The 26672-nt window shown below is 40.0% G+C and overlaps 1 protein-coding gene across 1 annotated transcript; it reads right to left on the minus strand.

Annotated features, from left to right (window-relative positions):
- Nucleotides 1-22183: 22183 nt before the first annotated feature.
- LOC139458084 (putative ankyrin repeat protein RF_0381) lies at nt 22184-24049 on the minus strand. The gene has a single exon (XM_071239391.1). It carries the CDS (start codon nt 24047-24049, stop codon nt 22184-22186), a length of 1866 nt encoding a protein of 621 aa, XP_071095492.1.
- Between the last annotated feature and the right edge of the window lie 2623 nt (nt 24050-26672).

Below are 26672 nucleotides of genomic sequence, written 5' to 3' on the forward strand. Positions count from 1 at the left end.
GATACTATTTATTACCCTGTCTGGCGCTCGCCATAGAATAATACCTTAAACAAGGACTGGTCGGCTCGGAGTCAGTATACTGTGTCTGAGTGGGGTATTCATGTTAAACTACGGCATGGTATCTCAGTTGGCTAGCACTATAAATCGGCATGAGTCCGGACTAGTACAAGCAGCCACACACACACACGTGCATGCAAGTCGCTATATAAGTGCAATAATCTTGGACGCGACGTTAAACCCAATTTCACCTCACCTCACTTTTCAATCTTATTGACAGCCCCAACCCTCCCATCAATCCTAGCCCTTCTAAAGATAGACATCGCTTGGACAGAAATCACCAAGTGATCTTCCCAGAGACGTTCATATTCCATGATGACTTGTAGACCAGTGGCACTGTCAGAGTCGGGCATATCGGGTGAGGTGAGGTGAAATTGGGTTTAACGTCGCGTCCAAGATTATTGCACTTATATAGCGATGTGCATGCACGTGTATGTGTGTGTGGCTGCTTGTACTAGTCCGGACTGATGCCGATTTATAGTACTAGCACACTGAGATACCATGCCGCAGATTAACATGAATACCTCACTCAGACACAGTATACTGACTCCGATCCAACCAGTTCTTATTTTTGCCCCTTAATGCCGAGCGCCAGACAGGGTAACAACAAGTACCACGTCTTTTGGTATGACGTGGCCGGGGATCGAACCAGGGACCTTCCGCTCTCCTGCCGGACGCTCTACCACTAGACCACGGAGGCGGTCCGGAGATATCGGGGAGTAATGATCTATTTGAGCTACAGATATTGCAAAAAAAGGAATGTTTTGTTTGTTTGTTTGTTTGTTGTTTAACTCCCCACTCAGCAATATTCCAGTTGTGTGACGGCGGTCTAAAAAAAATCGAGTCTGAACCAGACAGTCAGTGATTGACATCATGAGCATCGATCAACGCAATTGGGATACGATGACATGCATCAACCAAGTCAGCGAGTCTGACCACCCGATCCGTTAGTCTCTTCTCACGACAAGCAAAGTCGCCTTTTACGGCAAGCATGGGTTGGTGAAGACTTATTCTACCCCTGATCTTCACGGACGCAAAAAGGGAATGATCTTAGTGCTATGCCTCATCATTTTGTTCATTTAAATTAAATTTAAATGAGATGAGTACCGTTCCGCGAACAATAAACGCACTTGAAGAAATAACACGTTTCGCAAATCATTACCTAACCGAATATTGAACTCAGTTTGTGATAGAAATGATCTTTGTCACATTTCAGTTGTTGAAAGAAAGAGGAGTGAATTTAAATCCTTTAATCCCAGTCACGAAAAGGAAAGTCAAGTGTACAAATGGTCAGTGCTAATTGTGGAAAGGAGAATGTGTTCAGGTCAAGGATGAAGAATGGGTCAGCTGTGCCTAGAACGAGGTAGCTTTTATGCATCGATAGTGTAATTTTGTAGGTAATTTTCTCCGAAACCATACATGGAGCCTCTGTATTTAAAGTTTCCTCCTCCGCTATTTTTTCGTTTCAGCCTTCGAAATTGGCAGACGGGACAAAAGTGCAAATAAACCTTATTTACGTGCTGCATTAACGATGTTACGATCTTTCCAAATCTGCAGAGTTGTAGGCCTTATATGCCCATGAGCCTTGCACTTTTAAGTTTTCGACAAAAACTGAGACAGATTCGGTCCTGTCTAAAAAGCATCCGACAGGTAAAATGGCTCCAGATGACATGATGAAGGAAACTATACGACAGTCTGAGCCTGATGACAGAACTCAGCGTGTTCTACTTCCGCTTTCAACACACGAATAACAGATCCAAACAAACAACGCTGAAACATCGTATTTACCGATAATGGCTTAGCCTTACGGCGAGTCGATAGCAGGTGATAGCTTTACAGTCATTCCATACATATGGAATACTGTTAGGGACATTTTCGCGATCTCGACCTATGGAAACGAGCTATATATGCAATTATTTGGCCAATATCTCGCGTTTTCGCATTCTCGTGGTTTTGGTAAACAGCACTTTTTGTCAAAAGTCGACAACGCAAGAATGCGACATTTGGATGCGATGCAACTTCTCGCAATGTCTCGAAATCTCGACTTGTCAAAGTAGGTTACAAAAACACCAAATCCCGAGAATGCAAGAATACGACATTTCATTTTTTCGCGTTCTCGCATTTTCGACGCTGTCCGTGCATGCGTAATATCATAAGGTCAAAGCGCATGCGCACGTTAATAGTCATGTGGTTATGCTTCTTTCGCGCTCTTCATTATCATAGCAGAATTGAGTAAAATATTGATAAAGTTTGAACATTCTGTTATTTATTATCTATATGCTATAATATTTAACAAAAGAAACTGTGTACACGAATGTCCAATATAAGTGAAAACATTATACTGTCCGAAAGCTGGAAAAAATACACAGAGAATGAGGAAATTAGCTGAAAACAACATCAGCAGTATTGCAGCTATTCGCGGCTAAACCGTCTGTCATAGAAATAAATAACTACAGGCCAGGGAGTTTTCTCCATGAGGTAAAATATATTTTAACGGCTAGCATATTCATTACAACAAAATTCTCACAGACCGGCTAAAATGAGATTTCCGATGTTTTACAAGACACCATATTCGGCTCTTTAGGCCATACAAAAATAATGAATAGATTTTCATCCGCTCCCACCTGACTACAAAACGTCCCGCCTGACATTATTCTATTGCTTCCAAGTTCCTAGAAATAGAAATATCGCAAATATGAGTGTTCCTACTTTCCTTACTACATGAAATATTCCATACACGTAGCCCTACTGAGCACGCACCCTTCCACAGTAATTATACATAGATGCCTGAAATAGATCTATAAGAAAAAAAACCCAAAATGAATAAAATAAAATACCGCCCATGTTTTTAAACAAAGCAATCAAACTTTAAATATCAATTTATTGCGGCCTTAGCATCTACGTGCTAGGCATGCTTATACTGGAAATGTACCCCAATTCGCAGCCTGAGGCACGTGTATAAAATGGGACGAAACACACCATCATAGGTTTCTGTCACGGCCAAGGGACGCAACTCTACACAGATGACCGCGCCACCAGTGCTCCCGGCTCTAGATGACAGTGAGTATTCGTCACCACTCGCTCCTTTCCGTAACCTTAAAGGCTTGTCCCGGAATAACACGAGCTGGTCACGAATGGATGGTGAGGTCATAGGCAGAAAATGTCTCGCGATCTCGCATTCTCGTACTTTTGGCATATTTAGCTTTCAAAGGTCGAGATCGTGAGAATGTCCCTCACTGTGTTCCATACATAGCAAATCTTACGTCAATCTAACTAACGTATGCCTTTGTTACGGTGGAAACACCAGCAGCGTGTTTGCATGCTATCGCAATGACCATGACCTTTTCTTGCCAAGGGCAGTTAACTTATAGGAGAGTGAGAGTGGTTTCCCCTTGACTACGAATACAACGTATGAACTCTATAGCGCCTAATCGAATGAGCTCCTTGTTGATTATGTATAACTGGATGGCATGCTTTTTGAAAAGTATTTAGTCCATAGATAAATAGTTCATTGTTTCTGATAAATGAAAAGATTTCAAGTTTACTCTTCAGTGTTGTTCAAAGAAATATTAAAGATACAGAAGGTGGTGCATAATCAAGGTGGGCTGATTCCTGTACATCCCCGGATGTAGTTTTCCTACAAAATGGCAGTGGCTCACATATACCTTCAGGACATATTTCTGTCATAATTCTTATTTTTTTATGACATTCCCATTGCTGTTATAGTACGAGTATATCTTTACTTATACAACTTTTAAACAGAATTATTTATACCAGTTGTGAAGATGGTGACCATAGCTCAGGAAATACTATATCTATCCCCTCCTCCATGAGCGTACTGACCTACTATATGAACCTCTCCGACCACGTAGGTAACTGTGAGAGATTGTTTCTCAGGGGGCACAACATTCTCATTCATCTGGAAAAAGACGCACTCTGACCTCCGGGTGACCTTCAGCCTGCAGCTGGGTAATCTCTTTACATACCAACCTGCAAGTATACAATATTGTAGAACACGTGGAGTGTTGGCAACACACGCATCGCCCCTAACAACTTTAACGCCAAGCAGATGGGACTGATATGAGCTGGCGATCTAAATGTCAGGATAACGATGAGGACAACGATTATCTTCTACTTATTACTTTAGTCCAGGGTGAACATAGCCTGGAGTGGACAACATATCACGCCCCGCATACACCCCTCGTAAGTCTACATACACCCCTCGTAGGTCTACATACGCTCCTCGTACAGTCTACATACGCTCCTCGTACAGTCTACATACACCCCTCGTACAGTCTACATACCTCCTCGTACAGTCTACATACACTCCTCGTACAGTCTACATACACCCCTCGTACAGTCTACATACACTCCTCGTACAGTCTACATACACTCCTCGTATAGTCTACATACACTCCTCGTACAGTCTACATACACTCCTCGTACAGTCTACATACACTCCTCGTACAGTCTACATACACTCCTCGTACAGTCTACATATAGTCCGGTAATTAACGGTTTATTTTTTATGAAGGTTCAACAAAATTGACGGAAAAGTTTTTTTAACGCATTTAACTGCCTTGATAGGTCTACTTTAAAAAAAAATATAATAGTTTACCAAAATTTGACTTGGGGAAACACCCAAAATAGGTCAAATCCAAGATGGCTGCTCTCAATACAAACGAAAATCGAAAAAGTAAAAAAAAAGAATCAATCAAAATCTAAACATGGATGATGACTCTATTTATAATCAACTTCATAGGATCAAGCAAGGGAATCTATATCTAACAATTTTGAAGTGAAATCTTACACAGAAATAAATTACAGAGTCCCGAAAAGTGAAAAAAATGCAATTGTTCCATATCGGACTACAAAATACTTAACACAGGCTTATGAAGAGGGAATAACCCTGCAGTACTACAGTTTACAATTACTACAACTTACTATCAATTTAAATGTCTTAACTTCAAGACAGTCTTTATATTCACACTCATATACCATGTATACTGGACATGAAGAGACGATTATTCAGTAATGTCAGAAAAGTCATGACTTGGTCCATTTGAACATGTCATCCCTTTGCATTGTCCACTTGCTGAGGTACATTGTAGACAAATTTGTTCACACGTTGTCACACGTTGTCACACGTTCAGAATTCAAATCCAAGCCAGGCATACAGCCGTAGAGGATTGCAAGTGCCTGATTACCAGCCTGCTCGATGTCACCATGAAAACCTTTGAATATTCCTGAGACCATCCCTATGCCATATGGCCTCGATGTTGTGTCGGTCCCTGACAGTGCAGGTACAAAGAGCAAAGAATGGCTGAGATTAGGATCAAGGATCATCTATAGGACGAAGCTGTCAATGTTCTTTGTACTTGTCTGAAGATAGATGGCCTCATGGCATCGGGTCAGAAGTGATATTGCAACAGGATGAGAAGGTCGGTGTCATTCCCTACCACTACCACAGGCTGTGTTTGAGCCAATGTACAGGCCGACATAACAATGTCATAGTCAGCATCTCCGGATGAGTGTTTAATCTGAAAACCCACCACCCATTTTTGACCCAAACAGAGTGATGAATTTCTGTTTGTTTCTTTCATTTACCAAAATGTTTTTTCTTCATTTTCAGAATCATGTCTGGTGTGAAATCCATATCCACTCCAATCTCACTTCCAGTTCTTCTCTGATGGGTCTCATCCTTGGTCGAAAAACACCACAATAACCATCAAACACGATAAGAGCATTGCAGAAGTGGTTCCTCATGAAATGAGCCCGCACAGCTTGTGCCACTGATTTGCCGGACAACATCTGATCTGCACTACCCTCTGAATATACTTGAGTGACGATCTCCTTTAACCCAGATCAGATTCCTAACTGTACCCACAAAACTCATCTCAGTATTAACTCCCCACAAGACCAGGGCTATTTGATGCAAGGGGCTCTCAGCTGGCCGTGATTCGATGATCATGTATGCAATTCACCAAAGTTGCTGGTCGATTGTAATAACCGGTGTGATTCCATGTCGTCTGGCATGTTTGGAAATATACTCCAGCGTTGATCTGACACAGGATTCGTCACTTTGTGTCATGCTGATCGACAAGAATATCTTAAAGCTCTTCCTGGGGTATGGAATGTCAGAATGGAGCAACTGCATGCAACCGGAACACAGTGGTCAACACACACAGACGTGGCGCACTCCACAAAATATCTAGTTTGCTATTCTTTTCCTCAAGACAAGTCACCAATTGGTGGATAGATAATGTTCGCCAGCACTCCCTTTGGATTTCTTTGTGAGAATAGTTTGACACTGTTGATTTTTTTTAACATCATCCGAATCCACCTTAACTCTTGGTACCCTCCGTTTCACCATCTCGCCCATGGCATGGATTGAGCCAGTCCCATCAAACCTTTTGCTGGCATGATCTATATAACCAGCCTGGTATTGCCCGAATGTATCTGCAATGTCACTGGTTAGATGAACACCATGAGTGGTCACCGAGAATTTTCTAAATTTACGAGGAGCTGAAACCGAGTTGGCTTATCATATCCACTAAATTACGATGACCATATTTGTGTTATAGTGTGATACTTTGTCAAACTTGTCGAGGAGGCAGAAATGATGGGGACATGTCGACTGCATTATTGCCTGACCCAATGACGCAGCTCAGCTCTTGGTGATAGCTTGAAGAAGGATGCGTAATGCATGTGGGAGGTAATCGAGATTGGTGTCAATCAATGCCATCTGCACATACGCTCCTCGTACAGTCTACATACACTCCTCGTAAGTCTACATACACCCCTCGTACAGTCTACATACACCCCTCGTACAGTCTACATATACTCCTCGTACAGTCTAAATACACCCCTCGTACAGTCTACATACACTCCTCGTACAGTCTACATACACTCCTCGTACAGTCTACATACACTCCTCGTACAGTCTACATACACTCCTCGTACAGTCTTGTACACTCCTGGTACAGTCTACATACACTCCTCGTACAGTCATATTGTCTACATACAGTCTACATACACTCCTCGTACAGTCCTCATATTGTCTACATACAGTCCACATACACCCCTCGTACATTCCTCATATTGTCTACTTAAGTCCACATACATCCCTCGTACAGTGCTCATATTGTCTACATACAGTCCACATAGAGTCCTCATATTGTCTACATACAGTCTACATACATCCCTCGTACAGTGCTCATATTGTCTACCTAAGTCCACATACTCTCTACATACAGTCTACATAGAATCTACATACAGTCTACATACTCTCAACATACAGTCTACATAGAATCGACATACAGTCTACATAAAGTCTACATACAGTCCCCTGATGACGGATTGTGTGTATACATGTACTCCGAAACGCCCCCTCCTTGTACACGTGAGTTGAGGACGGATTGTGTGTACACATGTACTCCGAAACGCCCCCTCCTTGTACACGTGAGTTGAGGACGGATTGTGTGTACACATGTACTCCGAAACGCCCCCTCCTTGTACACGTGAGTTGAGGACGGATTGTGTGTACACATGTACTCCGAAACGCCCCCTCCTTGTACACGTGAGTTGAGGACGGATTGTGTGTACACATGTACTCCGAAACGCCCCCCACCTTGTACGCGTTAGTTGAGGACCTGTTGCACGATGCGGCCCCAGGCGGGGAATTCCAGATCTGGTGACTAAAGCAGGGCGTGAGCGAGAAGCGTGCTTGTTCGTCTGATGTTTGCCATATGTCAGCCAGAGATGCCGAACACGTCTCACAGGTGAGTGATGTCAGGACGAAGCGACGTTAAACGAACAAGTTTACTCACACTCGCCCCACTCGTTTTACCTGTCTCACAGAGAGAACCACGACGTCACGCACTTGTCACGTGACAAGCAGTGAGGCATGTCTACTCCGTTACGTCACAGGCTTGTTTATATCACGGGGTCAAGTTTTGTGAAATTACAGATATATTAATTAAATCAATCTTGTTGTGACGTTTTGACGGTTTAATGTCATTTTCATGTCTTAACGCCTGAAACTGATGTTCAAGATGTCGTGTTTTTGGGGAAACAGGATCATACCCTCGGGGCTCGGCTGTTTACGGCAATATCGACATACACGACATACTTGTCGGTCTCAAGAAACAGGGGGAAAGAATGGCCCAGTCATCTAAGGCGCCGTGATTCGCTGTGCAGAGTTGCGTCCCTTGGGCACGCCAGAAATCTATGACTGTGGGTTCGAATCCCGTTTCGCTCCGATTATGTTTCTAGGTTTGTCAGTACCATACCCGTTCTCGTGGGTTTCACCGAAGTGGTAAACGTTTGAAACCTGCATCACTTCGGGCTTTCCTCCCACATTAAGCTGTCACGCCGTGATATAACTGGAATACTGTTAAAAGCGACGTTAAACCCAACTCACTCACTCTCTCACACAAGGAACAGATCCCGTGAACTGATGCAAAACTGAACAACACAATGCTACATAAAACCTGAACAAATATGTCTCTGTTCAATGTTAAGTTCTGTGATAACATAAAGTACGAGACAATTCCAGTTTTTTTCTAGTACTGTTGACGGCTATCACAGAAACATATAGTGTTCCTCCAGATAAAACATGAAGGCTGCAGGAGTAATGTCCCTTGATTTCGATTTTTTGTCATCATTATCAGAGTGAACTGGAATTCGATCCCACAAGGAGAGGATTGTGCGTCATTAGAGGTCCGGTGACTGAATAAGATCGTGTGGCCAGACGCGGTGACGTGGCACTCTAGCAGCGTAGAACTTTGTGTCAGCCTCAGGTTGTCGGGTTCCACTTTGTTAACACGACGGCCACCGTCCCCAGCTGGGTTTGTGTGGAATGAGTGGGGCGTTAAACAACAAACAAACAAACATATGATAAGTGCTGTCAGATTTTACGACGCTTCAGTCAGTCTCTCTGTGTGTGATGAAGACGTTGTTTCCAGTTTACTGCAGGAGAGACAATGCCGACACTACAAGACAGTAACTTCCTGCAGTGTCGACACTACGAAACAGTAACTTCCTGCATTGTCGATACTACAAGACAGTTACTTAATGCAATGTCGGCACTACAAGACAGTAACTTCCTGCATTGTCGACACTACAAGACAGTAACTTCCTGCAATGTCGACACTACAAGACTGTAACTTCCTGCAATGTCGACACCACAAGACTGTAACTTCCTGCATTGTCGACACTACAAGACAGTAACTTAATACAATGCCGACACTACAAGACAGTAACTTAATGCAATGTCGACACTACAAGACAGTAACTTAATGCAATGCCGACACTACAAGACAGTAATTTAATGCAATGCCGACACTACAAGACAGTAACTTCCTGCATTGTCGACACTACAAGACAGTAACTTCCTGCAATGTCGACACTACAAGACTGTAACTTAATGCAATGCCGACACTACAAGACAGTAACTTAATGCAATGCCGACACTACAAGACTGTAACTTCCTGCATTGTCGACACTACAAGACAGTTACTTCCTACAATGTCGACACTTTAAGACAGTAACTTCCTGCAATGTCGTGTTATGAATGGAAGACCAAGAAAATATTCTATGTGTAAAGGGACATTTCTTACGTTGTTTAGGTGTGTCTTTTAACTCTGTTTTAAGGGATTTTGGTATTTTTAGTTGTATAGCAAATTAGCGTAATTATCTAAAAATGAGGACACTTTTTGTTAAACACATGATATGATATGCTAGCGACCAGGTTAAGTAACCATTTGTGTTCGTATTTCTTACAGCCTTTTACCCTTATGAGAACCTCCATCTACAGAATAACCACCTTCAAATCTGATGACACTTGTACCATCATTTCTTGAATGGAAGAGGCTCGGGGTTATCTAGGGGCGGTCGGGTAGCCTGGTGGTTAAAGCGTTTGCTCGTCACGCCGAAGACATGGATACAATGTGTGAGGCCCATTTCTGGTGTCCCCCGCCGTGATGTTGCTGGAATATTGCTAAAAGCGGCGTAAAAGCAAACTCACTCACTCACTCGGGGTTATCTGACGTGTAGCTCGCAAGGGTGATGCAAGTACGGGAAGACAGTCTTTGTTCTCATCACAATTTGAAAATAAAAACACCAACAATGAACACGAACATATGTATTTTTCTCATTTTCTTCCAGTATACATTCAGCAGAACATTAAAAGTGCGTTATTTTAATATTGCCCGAGGAGAGACATAACTAAACATGAATATGCACAATAACATGCTATAGTTTGTTGAACATGTACACATTTTGTAAATGCATTAAGCTTATGAAAAGTAGCTCTTCATTTTCATTTGTTATCGGATCGTGATACAAAGTTGGCCCTCAGCCTGAAGTCAACAACTGGACAAGGACAAAGTTTAAAAACAAATGTCTGATAAAAGTGTCTGATAACGGTAATTATATCATGAATTTGGAAAATACTCGAATCTGATTGGTCAATCAGAGGCTATCAAATCACAATAAACCCCCTCTGAATGAAACAGATAGTTTGACGGCTGCATCACCGCGAAAGTAAATATTGATATAATGGTACTTTTTTCAGTCATTGTCGGTAGGCATATTTAAAAAATAATATCTACAAATACAGGGTACAAAATGCAGAGTTGCGGTTACTACAATATTCAAAGTATGTTTGGTAATACATTTCGTGCAGAAAACACAATAGAACTCTTCAGAGAGTACATATTTTAAGTTTTGGGGACAGCAGAGTGCTTGGAATTTCTCTACAAACGACTGTGACGTCATATCCTTTGCGTCACAATAAGCTATATGACGTCATAATGATCAGGCGTAGAACGAAAGCTTTGCAAGGCTTGCTTAGTTTTCTTACGGCGTGCCCGCCTCATGTTAACCTACAAGTTGCAGTGATACATGCTTTCAACACCTGTCATATGTTCGAGTGACCTATTACGGTGTAAACAAACTGCTTGAGCATATACAGCTACATATTTTGTTCACATGCTGTTGTCGATGGTTCGGTAATTCAGATCGACAACCCCCACAACACACTGGACACAACCCATGCAAGGTCACTCAATATATTTGCTAGCTCCAAAGAGTTCACGTTTTTTTTTTAGTCATGGTAGAATGGAGATAATTGATAGCGCTAAATTTAACATTTGAAACCTCATGCTGCCCGTTCGGTTCCAAATTCAATTTAGCGCGGTTAAATTTACAGGTGACCTACCTTTACATTGAACACACATTATGTTTATCTCCCAATTGTTCTTTATTATCGGTCATTCACATGTCTGATATGTCCATTTATTATGATAAATATCCTGCACCTATTCACAACCACAGCTTCTTTTAGGAAGTGACGTCAACATCTCCGCTACTCCTATTTCTAACCTATTACAACATTTCTCGCTGATGATAGTAATTTGATGCGATGGCAATTTCTAAATCAAACATGTAAGTCATGGTTTAAGAAATGATATGATTGACATATTGCCGATGTGACTTTGATTTTAACTCATTCACCCAATGTATCTCAGAACGAAACCTGTTAACTTGGCATGCTTGTATCAATATAAACGTTAACTATCAACTATATGTGTGTAATAAGACTACTTAGACAAAAGATACACGTTGACAACTCCATGACCCGGAAGAGGAACACGGCATGGTGATACGAACTGCGCATGACAGGAAGACTAACGCGCAGGACGGAAGGTGTCCTCGGTCAAACGCATCTGTGCTTTGGTTTATAATAACATGGCAAAGAGTTATAAGATACCACGCAGTTTAACGGAACAAAACAACTATGAAACAACTAATGTGTGGAAACTCGTAACAAATGTTAAAGAAGAGAAACAGGCACTGGCTGAAACATTTTTTTCTGACGGGACATGCGAGGGCAATGGCCTTGGAGATAGATTTGACAATACTCAACTGGAAAGATGGAATGCTAGAATTGATGAGCTCAGATGATGAACTGTACGAAAAAGATACCATAGACTTAGCGTTTGCTGCCTACATCCAGTTTGACTCGTTCAATAAATCACAAAGCACAGGCATGACAGATCCCATCATTGAATACAAACAACCATATAATAAATGCAAGAAATACTATGATTTTTCCGGATGCAGTATTAGCATTCAAGTTATCAGACAACGCCAATTCAACAAAGAATGCTAGAAGAGTCTTGACAGGGGCCAGTCATAGAAAGTTTTCCTCGATGAAATCAGCACTCAGTAGAGGGCGTACACGTTACAAACCTCAACCTGAACCTTATCAACAGAATTATCAACAACGCTTCGCACAGAAAACGTACAAATCCATTTGATAGATATGACAGGAGGACTAGATGTGCAGTGTGTCAGGCAGAATTCCACAGGGTAAGAGAATGTCCACACAAAGAAAACCAGGAAAGTGAAATGGTGAGAATGCCAGAATCTAAAACAGAACAGATAGAAGAAAAATGGAAGATAAAACAGCAAAGGAAATCCTGACGACAGAACCATACGGATGTGCAATCATTGATACAGGATGTTCAAACAATGTGTTCGGTCAGAAGTTGTTTTCAACCACGTGAACAATTTAGAAACGAGGGTTTTAGTCGATACTGTACCAGGTGATGTACAGTTTAGATTTGGAGATGGAGTGCGGGTTCGTTCATTCATGAAGGCGACAATACCAGCGCAGATGGGCGAGACAGTATGTAAACTGAAACAGAAGTGGTGAATATAGACCTTCCACTCCTTTTGAGCAAGGACTCACTGAAGAAAGCAGACACTGTTCTGGACATAATCAAGTCAACGGTGTTCCAAAAGTCATTGGAGTCTAGAACAACAGGATATTTCTGTATTGATATTAGCAAACAAACTCAAGGAGGCGTTGAAGTATTTGACGTGTTACTGCTTGATGAAAATCTTAGCAACAATGAGAAGAGACAAAAAAAAGAGCAGTTAGGCCTTGCTTCAGAGTTTAGAATAAAATGGTTGATTAAAAACGCTGGCATTAAGGATCAATACTTCTATAAACTTTTGTCACAGATTGTTGAGGAATGCTATGGAAAGATAGAAAGACACCAACCAAGACAGCACCACATTCCTGACGACTAATCAGTGTCCACACACAATGAAATGAGCGTCTACCGAATATCAACAGAAACAAAGTAGCACAGTGACAATCAATGTTCAACAATAAAATACACTGCCACATAGCACTAGAAAATGTGAAGATGGAAAATCAGTGAAGGCAACACTTTCCCACTTGGAAAAAAAAGAAAGTTTAAAAATGCCTTTGCTAATCAACTGATAATAGTTCGGAAACTATATACAGTAAATGAGCATCATCATCATGACATGATAATTAAGATAAATATTTACACAAATGAAAATCATGTTCGTAGTCACTGATCACATTTTACTCAAGATCTTTACATTTGATATGTTTGATGTCTTAATCAAATTCTTGGATAGCCAGGCAATATCCCATTCGGTGTTGTTTTTTGTTCTTCATTTTATGACAAAAAGTCATTGGATTGTGTTCTGTGTACATCCAAAGAAGTACCAAAGTAACAACAGAGCAAGAGTTTCCTTTTTAAACAATTGTCTTCGTGAATATTAACTGACAGGATGATCAATGCTTGATCGATTCATCTCCCTGCAACAGGACAGCTTCAGTATTATTGTCTCCAGCATCTACTGCCAATGTGAAAGATTGTTCTTTCATGCTCACGAATCTATCATACATATGGATCCAAGGATGGCGAAGCTGTTGCCAGGGCCACCGTCATTGGATCCAGAAATCAAGATTACCAGATGACTGGTCTATTTTCACAGCAGAAGGCAATGCCATTCTAATTGCTCTCAGCTATACTGAACCGCAAGAGAAACGTCACCATGGATAGATATATGAGATACCTTATTTGTCAAAACACTGTAAACAAAGTTTGAAACATATTTAAACGATGAAACTTGGCAAAATTATATCAAGGTTAAAATTAAAGTGCCAAATGTTCTTAAAGTGAAACACAAGGCTAGTCTCTGAGAAAATGGCATCACAAGTCATTATCTCGTGTTTCGGCCGTGTGCATTGATGACTGCCGTGCTACGTCTATACATGGAATGGATGAGGCGGTTGATGAAGGCCATAGGCACTTGAGCCCACACTCTGAGGAAGGCCTGACTCAGTTCAGCTGCAGTCGTCGTCCTTTGTCGGACGTCATTCAGCCGTCTTTGAATCTCGTCCCACCGGTTCTCAACGGGATTAAATTTGGACTAAGGGCAGTCCACTGCATGGTTCTGATGCCATTTTGCTGTAGGAAGTCTCTTGTTGCTCTCGCAGTGTGGGCATGGGCTTTATCATGCTGAAACTCGTGGTTGCAAAGACGTGCCAAATGAGGTATGGTGTGTGGTCTCAAGACTTGTTCAATGTACCGAGCTGTTGTGACACCATTGCTTCTCCCTGGACCGATGTTCTAGAAGACTACAGGGCCGACCCCCTGTGCAAGACCAATTCCACCCCACACGATGATGTGGTATCCGGTATTGAGATACTAGTCTGAGAAGAGGACTTTTAACCACAGCTGATGGTGCCAATGCTATTGCTGAGTTGGCCACTGAAGACGGTCCCGGCGATGACGTGGTGTCAGAATGGGTCCTCGGTGTGGCCTTAACAGTGGAGGTGTGTGCTCGTCAATCGTCGATGCACGGTGTCCGCACTAATGTGTCACTGGTGTGTCCCAATGGTCTGTTGAGCAGTGTCCACAGCAGTAACAAAGCGATCTTGAAGATGCTGTCGCATATTCTGACGATCCTGACGTCGGATGGTGACCCTTGGTCTTCCACTACATGGTCGGTCATTTGTAGTGTTGGTCGTCTGGTACCGTTGCTTGAACCTGTTTGTGATCCTTACGTAGACCTGAAATGCATTGGCCCCTTACCGGGCGGTTTGTCCAGCTTGCAGTAGTTCAAGGGCTTGGTGACGCTGATTTTTTATCAATCTTGGCATGTTTTAGCAATAATTCAATAACGAGTGAATGTTCGGGTGTTTTTTAATAGGGCACGAAATGGGGGAACACATGTGCATTTCAATTTGCACGAAACTCGCGTGCATCGGGTTACCATTGCCGTAGTCGTGATGCGTTTGAGCGATCGGTTTATTGTCATCTGCTTTGTCTTTTTTCATCAAATTTAATTTTTCCGTAGAAGGAAAAGTTAGATTTTAGAAACTTTGACAAAAATTACCCAGATATTTAAATGACAACTTTTCATGCAATGTTACTTGGGATGACGTTTCTTTTGCGGTTCAGTGTATATCAGTAAACAGTCAAAATATCAGAAGTTTATATTATTTTCTAATTCTTCTTCTGTGCCTGCAGGCTATTAATAACATCATATCACCATCAACTTTTAATTGAAATTGTTGAATTTTGCAATGCTCTTGCCAATACTGGACAATACGACATCGATTTTTGTTGGTTACCGAGCCATGTTGAATCATTTGTAACACAATGGCTGCTGCTGCTGCAAAGGCAGCACTCAACAAATCTGGGACACCACTTTTCATTCCATACACAGATTATAAACCCTTGATTAGATCTTACATCCGTGATCTAATGTAAAAGAAGTGGGACACCAAAGGAGGTAGCAACAAATTACATCAAATTAAACCAAATATCGATACACCTACTTGAGTTTTCAGTCCCGATTTAAAGAGGTCAATTTGTAATGTCGTATTGGCAATAGTAGATATACTCATGAATATATATTGAAAGGTGAAGATCCTCCATTTTGTATCCCTTGTGATGATAAAGTCACTGTCAAGCATGTCCTGCTTGACTGTATTGATTTTGCCATTACAAGGGATAACCATTTCAAAGTTTCACCGAAAAGGAACTTTTTGATACCAGTACCCAACTGTTACATACATATTGATTGATATGACTTCTTTGATAGGCATTTAGAAGTTGGAGTACTAAGTAAGGATAAGAATTTATGGATGAACAACTTTATGGATGAACTAATTGTAATAAAGAAGTTGTTCATCCATAAATTCTTATACTTACTTGATTGATATGTTTTGCATATAATAGAGTTTTTTTATGATTGGTTAAATATATTTGTTAACTGAGATTGTTTGTGGCTGTTAACTTGAAGTAGTGTGAAATTATTATCTCCTGAAGAGGACCACGTCATTCTAAGTATATTTATTACTACCACGTTTTTAATCGTAGAATATGTGTTCTTCTAATTCGGCTAAATGTATCACTAATCGCAAACACCTGAAGGGATGATGTCAAGCCTGTTGGGGTCCATGAAGATATCAAAAGTACTAAAAGTCCCCATGGTACCTAGTGATGTGATCTACCTTCACTTGCTGGCGATCTGTAGCCTTTTTATATCGTATCGTTACATATAGTGAACTCTTTTTATGGTTGTATACTAGTTTTAAATAATAATCTGTGATATTCTAGTTATCTTACTGTTCTTCATTGTCAGGAATTTATTATTTAAATGTACATATTGTGTATACCTTTCGTTATTCAAGATATGGCCGATGTGATTATAAATTTTAACTCGCCCACTCACTCCATGCAATGGTTGATGACATAGTTGGATTTGGTACCCTCCAACTTGGCTGTATTATCATTGTTGAGACCCTGGAATGTTCCTGTAGTGTTCTTTGGCCCAAGTGGCATCACTTTATATATGTAAAGCCAATCTGGAGTCACAAAAGCTGATACACGCTTGGCACTCTCAGTAAGTAAGTGAGTGAGTGAGTTGGGTTCAATGCCGCTTTTAACACTATTCCAGTTATTTCACGGCTTGTCAGCTAATTGAGGAAAGCCCGAAGTGATGCAGGTCTCGGACCTTTACCACTTCGGTGAAACCCAAGAATACGGGTATGGTGCTTTCAAACCTAGAAACATAATCGGGGCGAACCGGGATTCGAACCCACCATCATTGGTTTCTGACCTGCCCACTGGACGCAACTTTGCACAGCGCGGCGCCTTAGACGACTGGGCCATTCATGTCCCTGAAATAATAGCAAACTGGAACCTTATCAGCTTCATCTAAAGAGAGTGCCCTAATTGCAAGAGCATTGTTTTCTGAATCGTCCGTCTGTGACTAAACTAACTGTTCCCTACCAAGAATGGGTTCCTCAAAAGTTCTCTACCTGAAAAATTTAGACAGGTAAAAAGTATGATCCATAAAAAGTGATCATATCTGGAATCATTCTCAGAAGAACTTTGCTCAACCATAGCACGAGTGACAACAAATCAAGGGATTCTTTTCAATATTTGCAGTTCTAGGCTCAAGACAAACAAAACCAAAGATCATCCTCCCTGAAAATATGCCTCAATCTGCAAGTCAACACCTTTAACAGGTAGAGTTTCCACAACCCCAACCAACATAGATACCAACACTGTCTTCAAATCCACAATTTAGAGAGGTGCACAACACAACACAAGTAAAACCACATAAACGCTCGCACAAAACCTCACAGTTCACTGATAACGCTTTCCTTGGTGAGGAGCTCTGGCCTTTAGTTGACACAGAACCTTTATTAACGAAATGTAAATACTCCTCTCTCACAGAACAGATGATTGGTCAACAACAGCTAACTCCTCATCAGCCAAAAGAAAGAAAAGGCTGTGACTTGATATTCACATAAACATTCGTCGACGAATTAAAACGAGTTGACTACACTCAGAAGTTATATGCCCTGAATTGCAAAAATATGTAGAAGTAGACTCTGACGAAAACCCAGAAGTATTTGTAGAACCAACTGGATAGAACGTGACTTTTGTCAATAAAGTCAGAACTTGTTAGAGCTAGATCTAGGAGGAGATGAACTATCATTTCCTGATTTTGTAACCCTGTGAACTCCTGCCTGTGTACCCTGACTGCTGTGAGTTAGAAAATTCACCTTACCACGCTTTGTAACAAAATGGTCCACTGAGTTTGAAGCCATTTCAAACTGTTAGCCACCCTTTCAAAATGTAACAAAAACTTCCCAACATTACGTCCAGAGAAGGGCGGAACAGGTCTAATCTGCTTGGATAGATCAAACAATTCATCTTCCTTTGAGGTACAGTGAGAGGGATCATTTTGTTTTATCAGCTTCGATGTCGAATTGCTTAAGCCGAAATTCCCTCTATTCTATTTCCTTCTTTCACTTTTTCTACTGCCTTTTCGCTAAGCCGAATTACTTTTTACAAAGCCAATGTTCCTCTTTCAATTTCTAATTTCTTCAAAGCTAAAACATCAGTTTGTTTCTTCAAGCAAGGCCAAACCATCATCCAAACGTCTTCCTCAACTAGGTAAGTTATAAAGTGCAAACCCAATTTAATGTCAAGTTTGTCATAAGAGGCGACTACGCTTGTCGTAAGAGGCGACTATGTTTGTCGTAAGAGGCGACCATGTTTGTCGTATGAGGCGACTAACAGGATCCAGTGGTCAGGCTCGCTGACTTGGTTGATGCATGTCATCGATCCCAAATGCTTGATCGATATTCATCACTGGATTGTCTGGTCCAGACTCGATTGTTTAGAAACCACTGTTATATAGCTGGAATATTGCTGAGTATGGCGTTAAACAACCAACCAAACAACCAGCCAACCAAACTACCAGCCAGCCAACCAAACAACCAACCAGCCAACGAGCCAGCCTGCCAACCAACCAATCAACCAATCAGCCAACTAGCCGGCCAGCCAACCAACCAACCAATTCGATCAGCTAAGACTTTTCTAGCAAAGAAACTAGTTCTGCTGACGGCTGGCTAAAATAAATCAATCCTCTACACTTAACACTATAGTGATTCTTGACATCACACTATATCAGACAATAAAATGCTTATCCAATAATTTGGACAAATAATTTGTGATATATAAAATTTCTCCCATAACAGTGCTTGATCTTCAATCGCCAGCAGTGGTTTATATTTTTCACCCAATCTGATTGGCTGGCTGAGAGTGGAGAGTTGTGCCATCGCGTTTTGATTGGCTGGCTAAAAAACATTGACGGCACTATTTTCGGATCGGGGATACCCGAGGTCGTCTGGTACAGGAAATCCCCGGCTGGCAAAACATTACTGTAGTGACGATGTTTCCATCTCCGAAAGTTGGTGACCGAGAGAAAATTTGTAGGAGAAGAAGGGGTGTGATATGTGGAGATATATCAGATAATTTCGGCTTCCCAATGTACCAGATTCAATTGCAAAATGGGAAGACCGAAGCGAGACACCGCATCGATTTTACGTGACCAGGTGAGTCATTCCGGTAAATTCTTTACGGGGCGTTTTGAAGGCTAATAACAAAGCTAATGAAACAGTTAATTAATTCATGTAAAAATTCCGATAAAAGTGAAACAAACCATGTTGTTTTTGGTATTGTTTAAAACAATAACTATCAACCGCATAAGAGAGGTCACGTCTAACGAAGTGTTGATCCAGAGCCGATCGATCAATAACATATTTCATAGTTATTTTGAAATAATCGAGACTTACATTTCATATTTTAAGAAAATATACACTCAAATAATTTACTCAATTTTAATGCAGGAAACGTTCAATCTTTGCCGGACGGACCATTCGTCTTACGACCAAGATGTTTTGCAACCACAGCAGTTGTTTCCCCTTTCAACAGGTGGAGTTTATCCAGGTCAATATAAATAATGTATTTTGGCCTATAATTATTTGGTGTTTTTTTAAACATGAAGACTCAGGACAATTAAGAAACGTATTATGAAAAAACAACATTTCCACGTTTAAACTTGAATGTATTACGTCATACCTACATCTATGTAAACTAAAAAAGTAATATATGTGTTTATATTTGTTCATAACTATTTTGATTTCTCATAGGGAGCAGACAAAATGGTGAAGATAAACATGGTGGGCACCAATCAACCTCATTAGGTATTATTTTTTTCAAAAACATTATTCCTTTTTTTTTCAACAATGATGTACATTTATTTTAGATATGATGAATTAATCTCAAAATTAACTGCATATCATTAGTTTTAGGTAGAAACTCAATATCACAGTTAATTATTTTCATAATTAACAGACAACACAGAGTATTAAGACATGTAGAATTATGTTTGTCTCAAATATATATTTTAAACCAAAGATTTATTTTTTATCATGTTTACTGAAAAAACAAAATTTCTTTAATAATGCAATGGTTATATTATCATAGCAGATAAAGAGTCCCATTATGCACAGCAAGCTTAATTTTAATGATAATTATTTCGCATTTCTTGGGATGATAAACTGGACATATGACAATATGCCAAGAAATGTGTTTTTATCTATCATTGTCCCATTACATGGTTTACTGTGGTTTATTTTTTTCACATAATCTAATTGGCTGCCTAGGAGTGGAAAGCTGTGTCGTTATTTTAATCAGAGAACTTAAATTATTCTAATGTGTAATGTGTAAATTTTCAGAACATGGTAAGTAAAGAAAAACTCAAATTTATGGGTGATGAAGAAATTTACCAACAAGAGGTCCTCTTATAACATTTTACCATAAACCTCATTTCTTTACATTAGCAATGTCTAATTTTAATTGTAATACTTTTTACAAAAAAATTATATATGAACAGGTCACTTAAATACATATTTATTATTAGTCTTGTTTTCATGAAGATAAAAAAAGAAAATGTTAATTTTAAATTACCTATTATCAGTAAGTCTTAACTTCTAATCTGATAAAATAACAAAAGAATAAAGTTTGGAGGTAACTGTTGCAGTGAAATAACAATATAACATTACAAAGGTTATTCAAATGCAAATATTTGTAGAACTATTGAAATGATAAATATATGGTTTACATATATCCCATGTACTTATGTTTCACACACAATTAAGTATTGTGCTTGTCAAATTCACATTGTTTCTTGTCATTCACAAAAATATGGGGAAATTAGATAACTCATTTGGTAACATTTTTGGTGTCATGATGTGAAATATTATGTTCAAAGCAAAATTGTCCACTGAATAATTCGTGATTAATCTGCCACAATTAGAACTCGGCAAAGCCTAGTTCTTATCGTGACGGATTAATCACTCGTGAGTAGATTATTCGGTAACAACCGAACACAGTGGTTAAAAACCGAGTTCTAATTGTGGCAGATTAATCACGAGTGTGTAGATTGTTCTACGTTTCCCCCGACGAGACCCCAGTTTCTGTTTCTCAAGTTAAAACAATATATCAACCCGGAAATCTGTTCGCAAAAGAACTGTAGAAGTGGTATACAATCAATAAATGTACTACAATATTCACAAAGTTTACACAAATCAATACAAATTTCTACTCAGCAATTGCTATGGCAGGAACAAATAGAGTTGTAGTATCATTTGCTTGTTTGTTTGTTTCTTGTTTTACGTCGCATTCAACAATATTCGAGCTATATGACAGTGGTCTGTAAATATAGGGCGACATGAAGAGGACATTTCCAAATTTGACAAACATGCCCATCTGTACTAGACCTAAGAGACAAGTAAAACCAGTGAAAAATCCGGTGCAGAATAGGCCTTCAGCCATACATGTTGCCGTAAAAGGCGACTATTGTTGTCACAAGAGGCGACTAATGGGATCGGGTGTTCAGGTACTTTGAATGTCATCGAAACGTTCTCCACAAGACCATGACAAAAGGGATGCCTTCATCTTTCCAATAGTCAACTGTTTCTTTATGTCGAGTAATATTCCAGCAGCTCCAGCCTTTGGTTCTGCATTTCACAATAAAACATGATATAAGACAAAATCATGCTAACCTTTGCTCAAGTGTTGTTTGGTCAAGATTGCAGCATTCAAGGCATCAACAAAGCTTTCAAAGTGTTTTATGGGAGACATGTGGAGGACATTTCCAAATTTGACAAACATGATGTCCTATGCAATGCCCTGTTTACAATTGTACAATACACGGTGGCATGTTATGATGACTATTTGATAGCAATTTACAAATACATGCTTATGATAAAGTCACAATCACTTGCGTTTTTGTCGAGCTTTATTATGCTTATGGACATTTCTTATTGACTCACAGGGTGTGTATTATAACCAACATCATTTGGAAAGATGAACTCGTATAACTGTGCATTAATCCGCATATTTTTTGGTGTGATGTTTCTTCAGTATTGCATTAAAAGTTCATTCACTGCACAGCTACCACTTTCATCCTTATTGGCCAGAATTACCTTTTCCTTGTCGGCTGTAGCTATAGTGACATGTGAAAGGATATATTTCACAATATTTATATTTCTGGATTCACAGGCAAAATATAAGATGGTGTGGCCATTTGTATCAACGGATGACAGATTTGCTCCTTTCGTCACAAGGAAGTCAAACACGTCTCTCTTCCCCATCCAGGCTGCCTTCATTACTGCCGTCTGTCCGCCCTTTTCTCTGCTGTTAATGTCTACAATATTTTGTGCGAGAATATACTCGACTATCTCCAACTTTCCACCCAACGAGGCATAATGAAGAATGTTTTTGTCATAATAATCCACTAATGTCAGATTCGCCCCCTTCTTCACAAGTAAATCAAATGCTTCTTTATTTCGAATTTTTGCTGCATTCATTAGTGGAGTGTTCCCACTCTGTGCTCTTGAATTGATGTCATCTACAATATTCTGTGTAAGAATATACTTCACTATCTCCACGTTTAATCCATCACAGGCCAGATGAAGAATGTTCTCCTGACGTGCAGTTACGCTTGTCAGATCAGCACCTTTACTTACTAGCAAGTGAAACACCTCTCCAAGTCCCTTGAGTGCTGCCAGCATCACAGGTGTCTTGCCGTCCCTATTTTCACTGTTGATGTCCACAGTTGTTTTTGTGATCAAATACTTCGCTATTTCAGTTTGTTTGCTTGAGCAGGCCGCGTGAAGGAAGTTGCTATAATCATGATTCCCTTGAATCAGATTAGCACCTTCTCTCACAAGCAAATACAACATGTCTCCATGTCCCTGAGATATTGCTATCCATGCTGGTGTCAATCCGCCAACGTCTTCGCTGTTGATGTCTATAATGTTTTGTTGGAGGACATACTTCACTATATCCACATTTCCGCCATAACACGCCAAATGAAGGATGTTGTCATCGTCTTCATTCACATGAGTCAAATCTGCTCCTTCACTGATAAGTAAGTCAAACACTTCTTTATGTCCCCTACGTGCTGCCTCCATTGCTGGTGTCAATTCTTCTTCGTTTTTGCTGTTGATGTCTACAATATTTTGTTTGAGGAGATACTTTACTATATCCACATTTCCTCCTTCACACGCCATAAGAAGGATATTGTTGTTTTCTTCCTTCATAGTCAGATTAGCTCCTTTCTTCACAAGTAAATCGAATATGTCTCTGCGACCCATCTTTGCTGCTATCACTGCTGATGTATAGCCATCCAGATCTTCGTTGTTCATTGCATCAATGTTCTGTTCGAGAGAATATTTTACGATCTCAGTATTTCCCCCTTCCAATGCCATGTGAAGGATTGTCTCATAATCAGGGTGCATTATTGACAGATCAGCGCCTTTTTGCACTAAGAAATTAAACACGTCTAGTTTTCCGTTAAATACTGCAAGCATGACAGGTGTCAGCCCGCAGTGTTTCTTGTTTATGTCCACACTGTTCTGTTGCAATACATATTCTACTATCTCAGTATTTCCTCCCCGAATGGCCAGATCCACAAAAGTAGATCCCTTATCATCAAGTAGTGTTAGATCAGCACCTTTACTCACCAGCAAGTTAAATACGTCTCCATGTCCCCTAAACACTGCTAACATGGCTGCCGTCGACCCGTCCCGTCTTATACTGTTGATGTCTGTCACGTTCTGTTCGAGAACATACTTCACTATTGGAACGTTGCCCCCTTCACACGCCACATGAAGGATGTTCATCTCAGCTCTACTCATGATTGACATACTGGCTCCTTTCCCCACAAGAAAGTCAAACACTTGCCTATGAGCATTCCGTGCTGCAAGCATCAGTGGTGTCATTCCGTTCTGTCCTCTTGTGTTGATGTCTGCATGACCCACAGATAATAAGTATTTAACTCGGCACATGTCTCCATTCTTGCAGGCATCGAGGAGATGAGTGTTTGACTGACTTTGGTATTGTGTGTGATTTTGTGTTACTGAAAGAAAACATCAATATTTATCATACAATACTGGCTTCCACAGTAGATATCGCTTGGGTGAGATCTAGTGAGATCTACATTAAAATTGCATTAGAATGCTTTGTAGACCATTGTGACGTCATTGTTAACATGGAGGCACTGCTTATTACCGTAGCCAAACTAAAAAAAGTTGGAAGAATGATGTTGGATGATAAATAAGCATCGGAGTTTTTCCTCTTTTATCAACTCGTGATTGATATATTTGATATCAAAAGACACTCGGGTCATATTCTCTATTAGTCATCAGAAACATGTATTGAAGATTCTGTATTAATCTTCATCTTATTTTGTTTAGTATGTGTAAAGTTACACATATATATCAATGTGTGTTCTGTTCAGTGCTAGTTTTCAATTACAATGGAATTTCAGTAGCATATAATGCAACCCATGTCGTTATGTTTTTGATATTATTTGTTGTGGAGCTGCCCTCAGCAATATTCCAACTCTATGCCAGCGTCCTGCCAATTAACACTTCTGGGCCAGACAATGAAGGGATTGATATTATGAGCAAGGACCGACGCAATCAGTGTATGATAACACAATATCATCTAAGTCACCGGATTGATGACCCAGTCCATGTAGTCGACTCCAGTGAGCACTATAGGATCATGGGGGCAACACTAACCCAGAATCCTAAAGGGGGCTGTTATAAATGAACGGATCACTTAAAATCCAATCTTAACAGTAAATCACACAGGTCAATAAAACATTGGTATATAATTGTGCAGTGTAATGGATGGTGGTGTCTAGTGTAATGAAATCCGTTTTGGAATAGATACCACTGGTGACCAATCATTACCGAGGACCCGGTAACAGTATGCCTTTGAGACGACTTGGCGTAACAGCCCAAATAGTCAAGAGAGTAGAAAATGAAATTGTACAAACTTATGATAGTGTAGGAAAATGGATTCAGTCAGTGTATTTTATGATTTCACGTGTACAACAGTTTCTGTGAGCATGACTGACAGAGATTTCTTATGATTATGAAAATGGTTTTGTTGCTTATATTTATGAACAAAATCATATGTCAACTTCACTCGACTCTCGAGCTAAGGGAGGCCTAAGGAACGAGTAGAAAATTATTGGACACTTATTTCGTAGTTCGTGTTTTCAGAAGGGTGTGGCAAACGTACTGGTAATGATAAGTAACAGAAATGAATGCACGACCTATAATAAGTATACAGGTGCTGTAGAACGTAGACTGTATATACAAATACATTCTACATTACTGTTGTAAGCCCATGTTGATGTGTCATGGACTAGTTATATTAAGGTTACTATGTAATAGGGTTGTATGTCACTGACATTTCTGTTACTCTAAATGACAGCTTAGTTTTGTAATAATCATCTACAGTCCGTTTGACTCCAAATGCGAACGATGAATTGCAAAATAACTCAAAACCCAGAAAAGTGTATGAAACATCAATACGGTACATGACCATGAATACCCTGTACCCAACAAAATCTGAATTTTGTTTATTTTAAGACCCATGACGGGTGAAGTTCTTTAAGAAACTATCATGTAATATTGTATAGAAATGTGTACATGACACGTAGGGGGGACAAACCGTGGAAGGCACAGCCCAAGCACGGTCTGCACGTGCTACACAGAGTTATTTTGCAATTCATCTTCTCATTTGGAGTCAAACGGACTGTACAGAGATCAAACAGCAGGGACGTAAGCTAGGGCCAGATGAATGCCTTTACCTTTGTGATCCTCGGGTTGTGTGACATCCTGTTCACGTGTCACTTCACTCGATGCTGAAACCAAATTTCATATGGGATCAGGATGCGTTACTTTTCGTTTTTTTTATATCAAAATATTACTTTGACATCACCGCAAAATACAACTTAGAATCAAGAACTAGAAACCCAAGTGGATACTTTGTTTTATGATTTTGGTCCAATAACCAAGCTGTTGGTTGCAAATAATACTCATTTTGTGCCTGTTCCTAATCAGGATCCTGTTGCATTTCCTCTGGTTTGACATACTCTTACTTGGCTCATATTTGGATTCCATTAGTCAAAATAGTAACACTTCAAGCTGGTGTATTAAATTGTGTACATTAGATGTCCCGGTCCTTATACATCTGAAATCATCCAAATGACAATTATTCTACTGTTATTTTTCATATTACTCAAATACAAACATTATTTTGGAAATTAGTTTATGAAAAATCTCATGCAAACTTCTTGTTCTCGTTAGTCATAATAATCCTGTGTAAAGCAGCGAGGATAGAATGCACACTGGAAAGTCTGCTACCGAAATAACCATACAAGATCAATGAATATTTAATAAATTATATTAAACACACAGGATTAAGAATCCAATCATTAAAAGACAACACAATAGGTCATATGTGGTAGCAGCAGTACATACTAGGCATGTTTGCTGGTGTATTGGTGCTTGTAGTATATGTGTGTATATATATTGTGTATGTATT

This window comes from Haliotis cracherodii, unplaced genomic scaffold (genome assembly GCF_022045235.1).
Source record: "Haliotis cracherodii isolate W230 unplaced genomic scaffold, xgHalCrac1.p SCAF_12, whole genome shotgun sequence".
Taxonomy (NCBI): domain Eukaryota; kingdom Metazoa; phylum Mollusca; class Gastropoda; order Lepetellida; family Haliotidae; genus Haliotis; species Haliotis cracherodii.

Coding starts and splice junctions, on each gene's coding strand:
- LOC139458084 (XM_071239391.1), bottom strand. CDS start 24,049: ATGACACCACTGATGCTTGCAGCACGGAATGCTCATAGGCAAGTGTTT.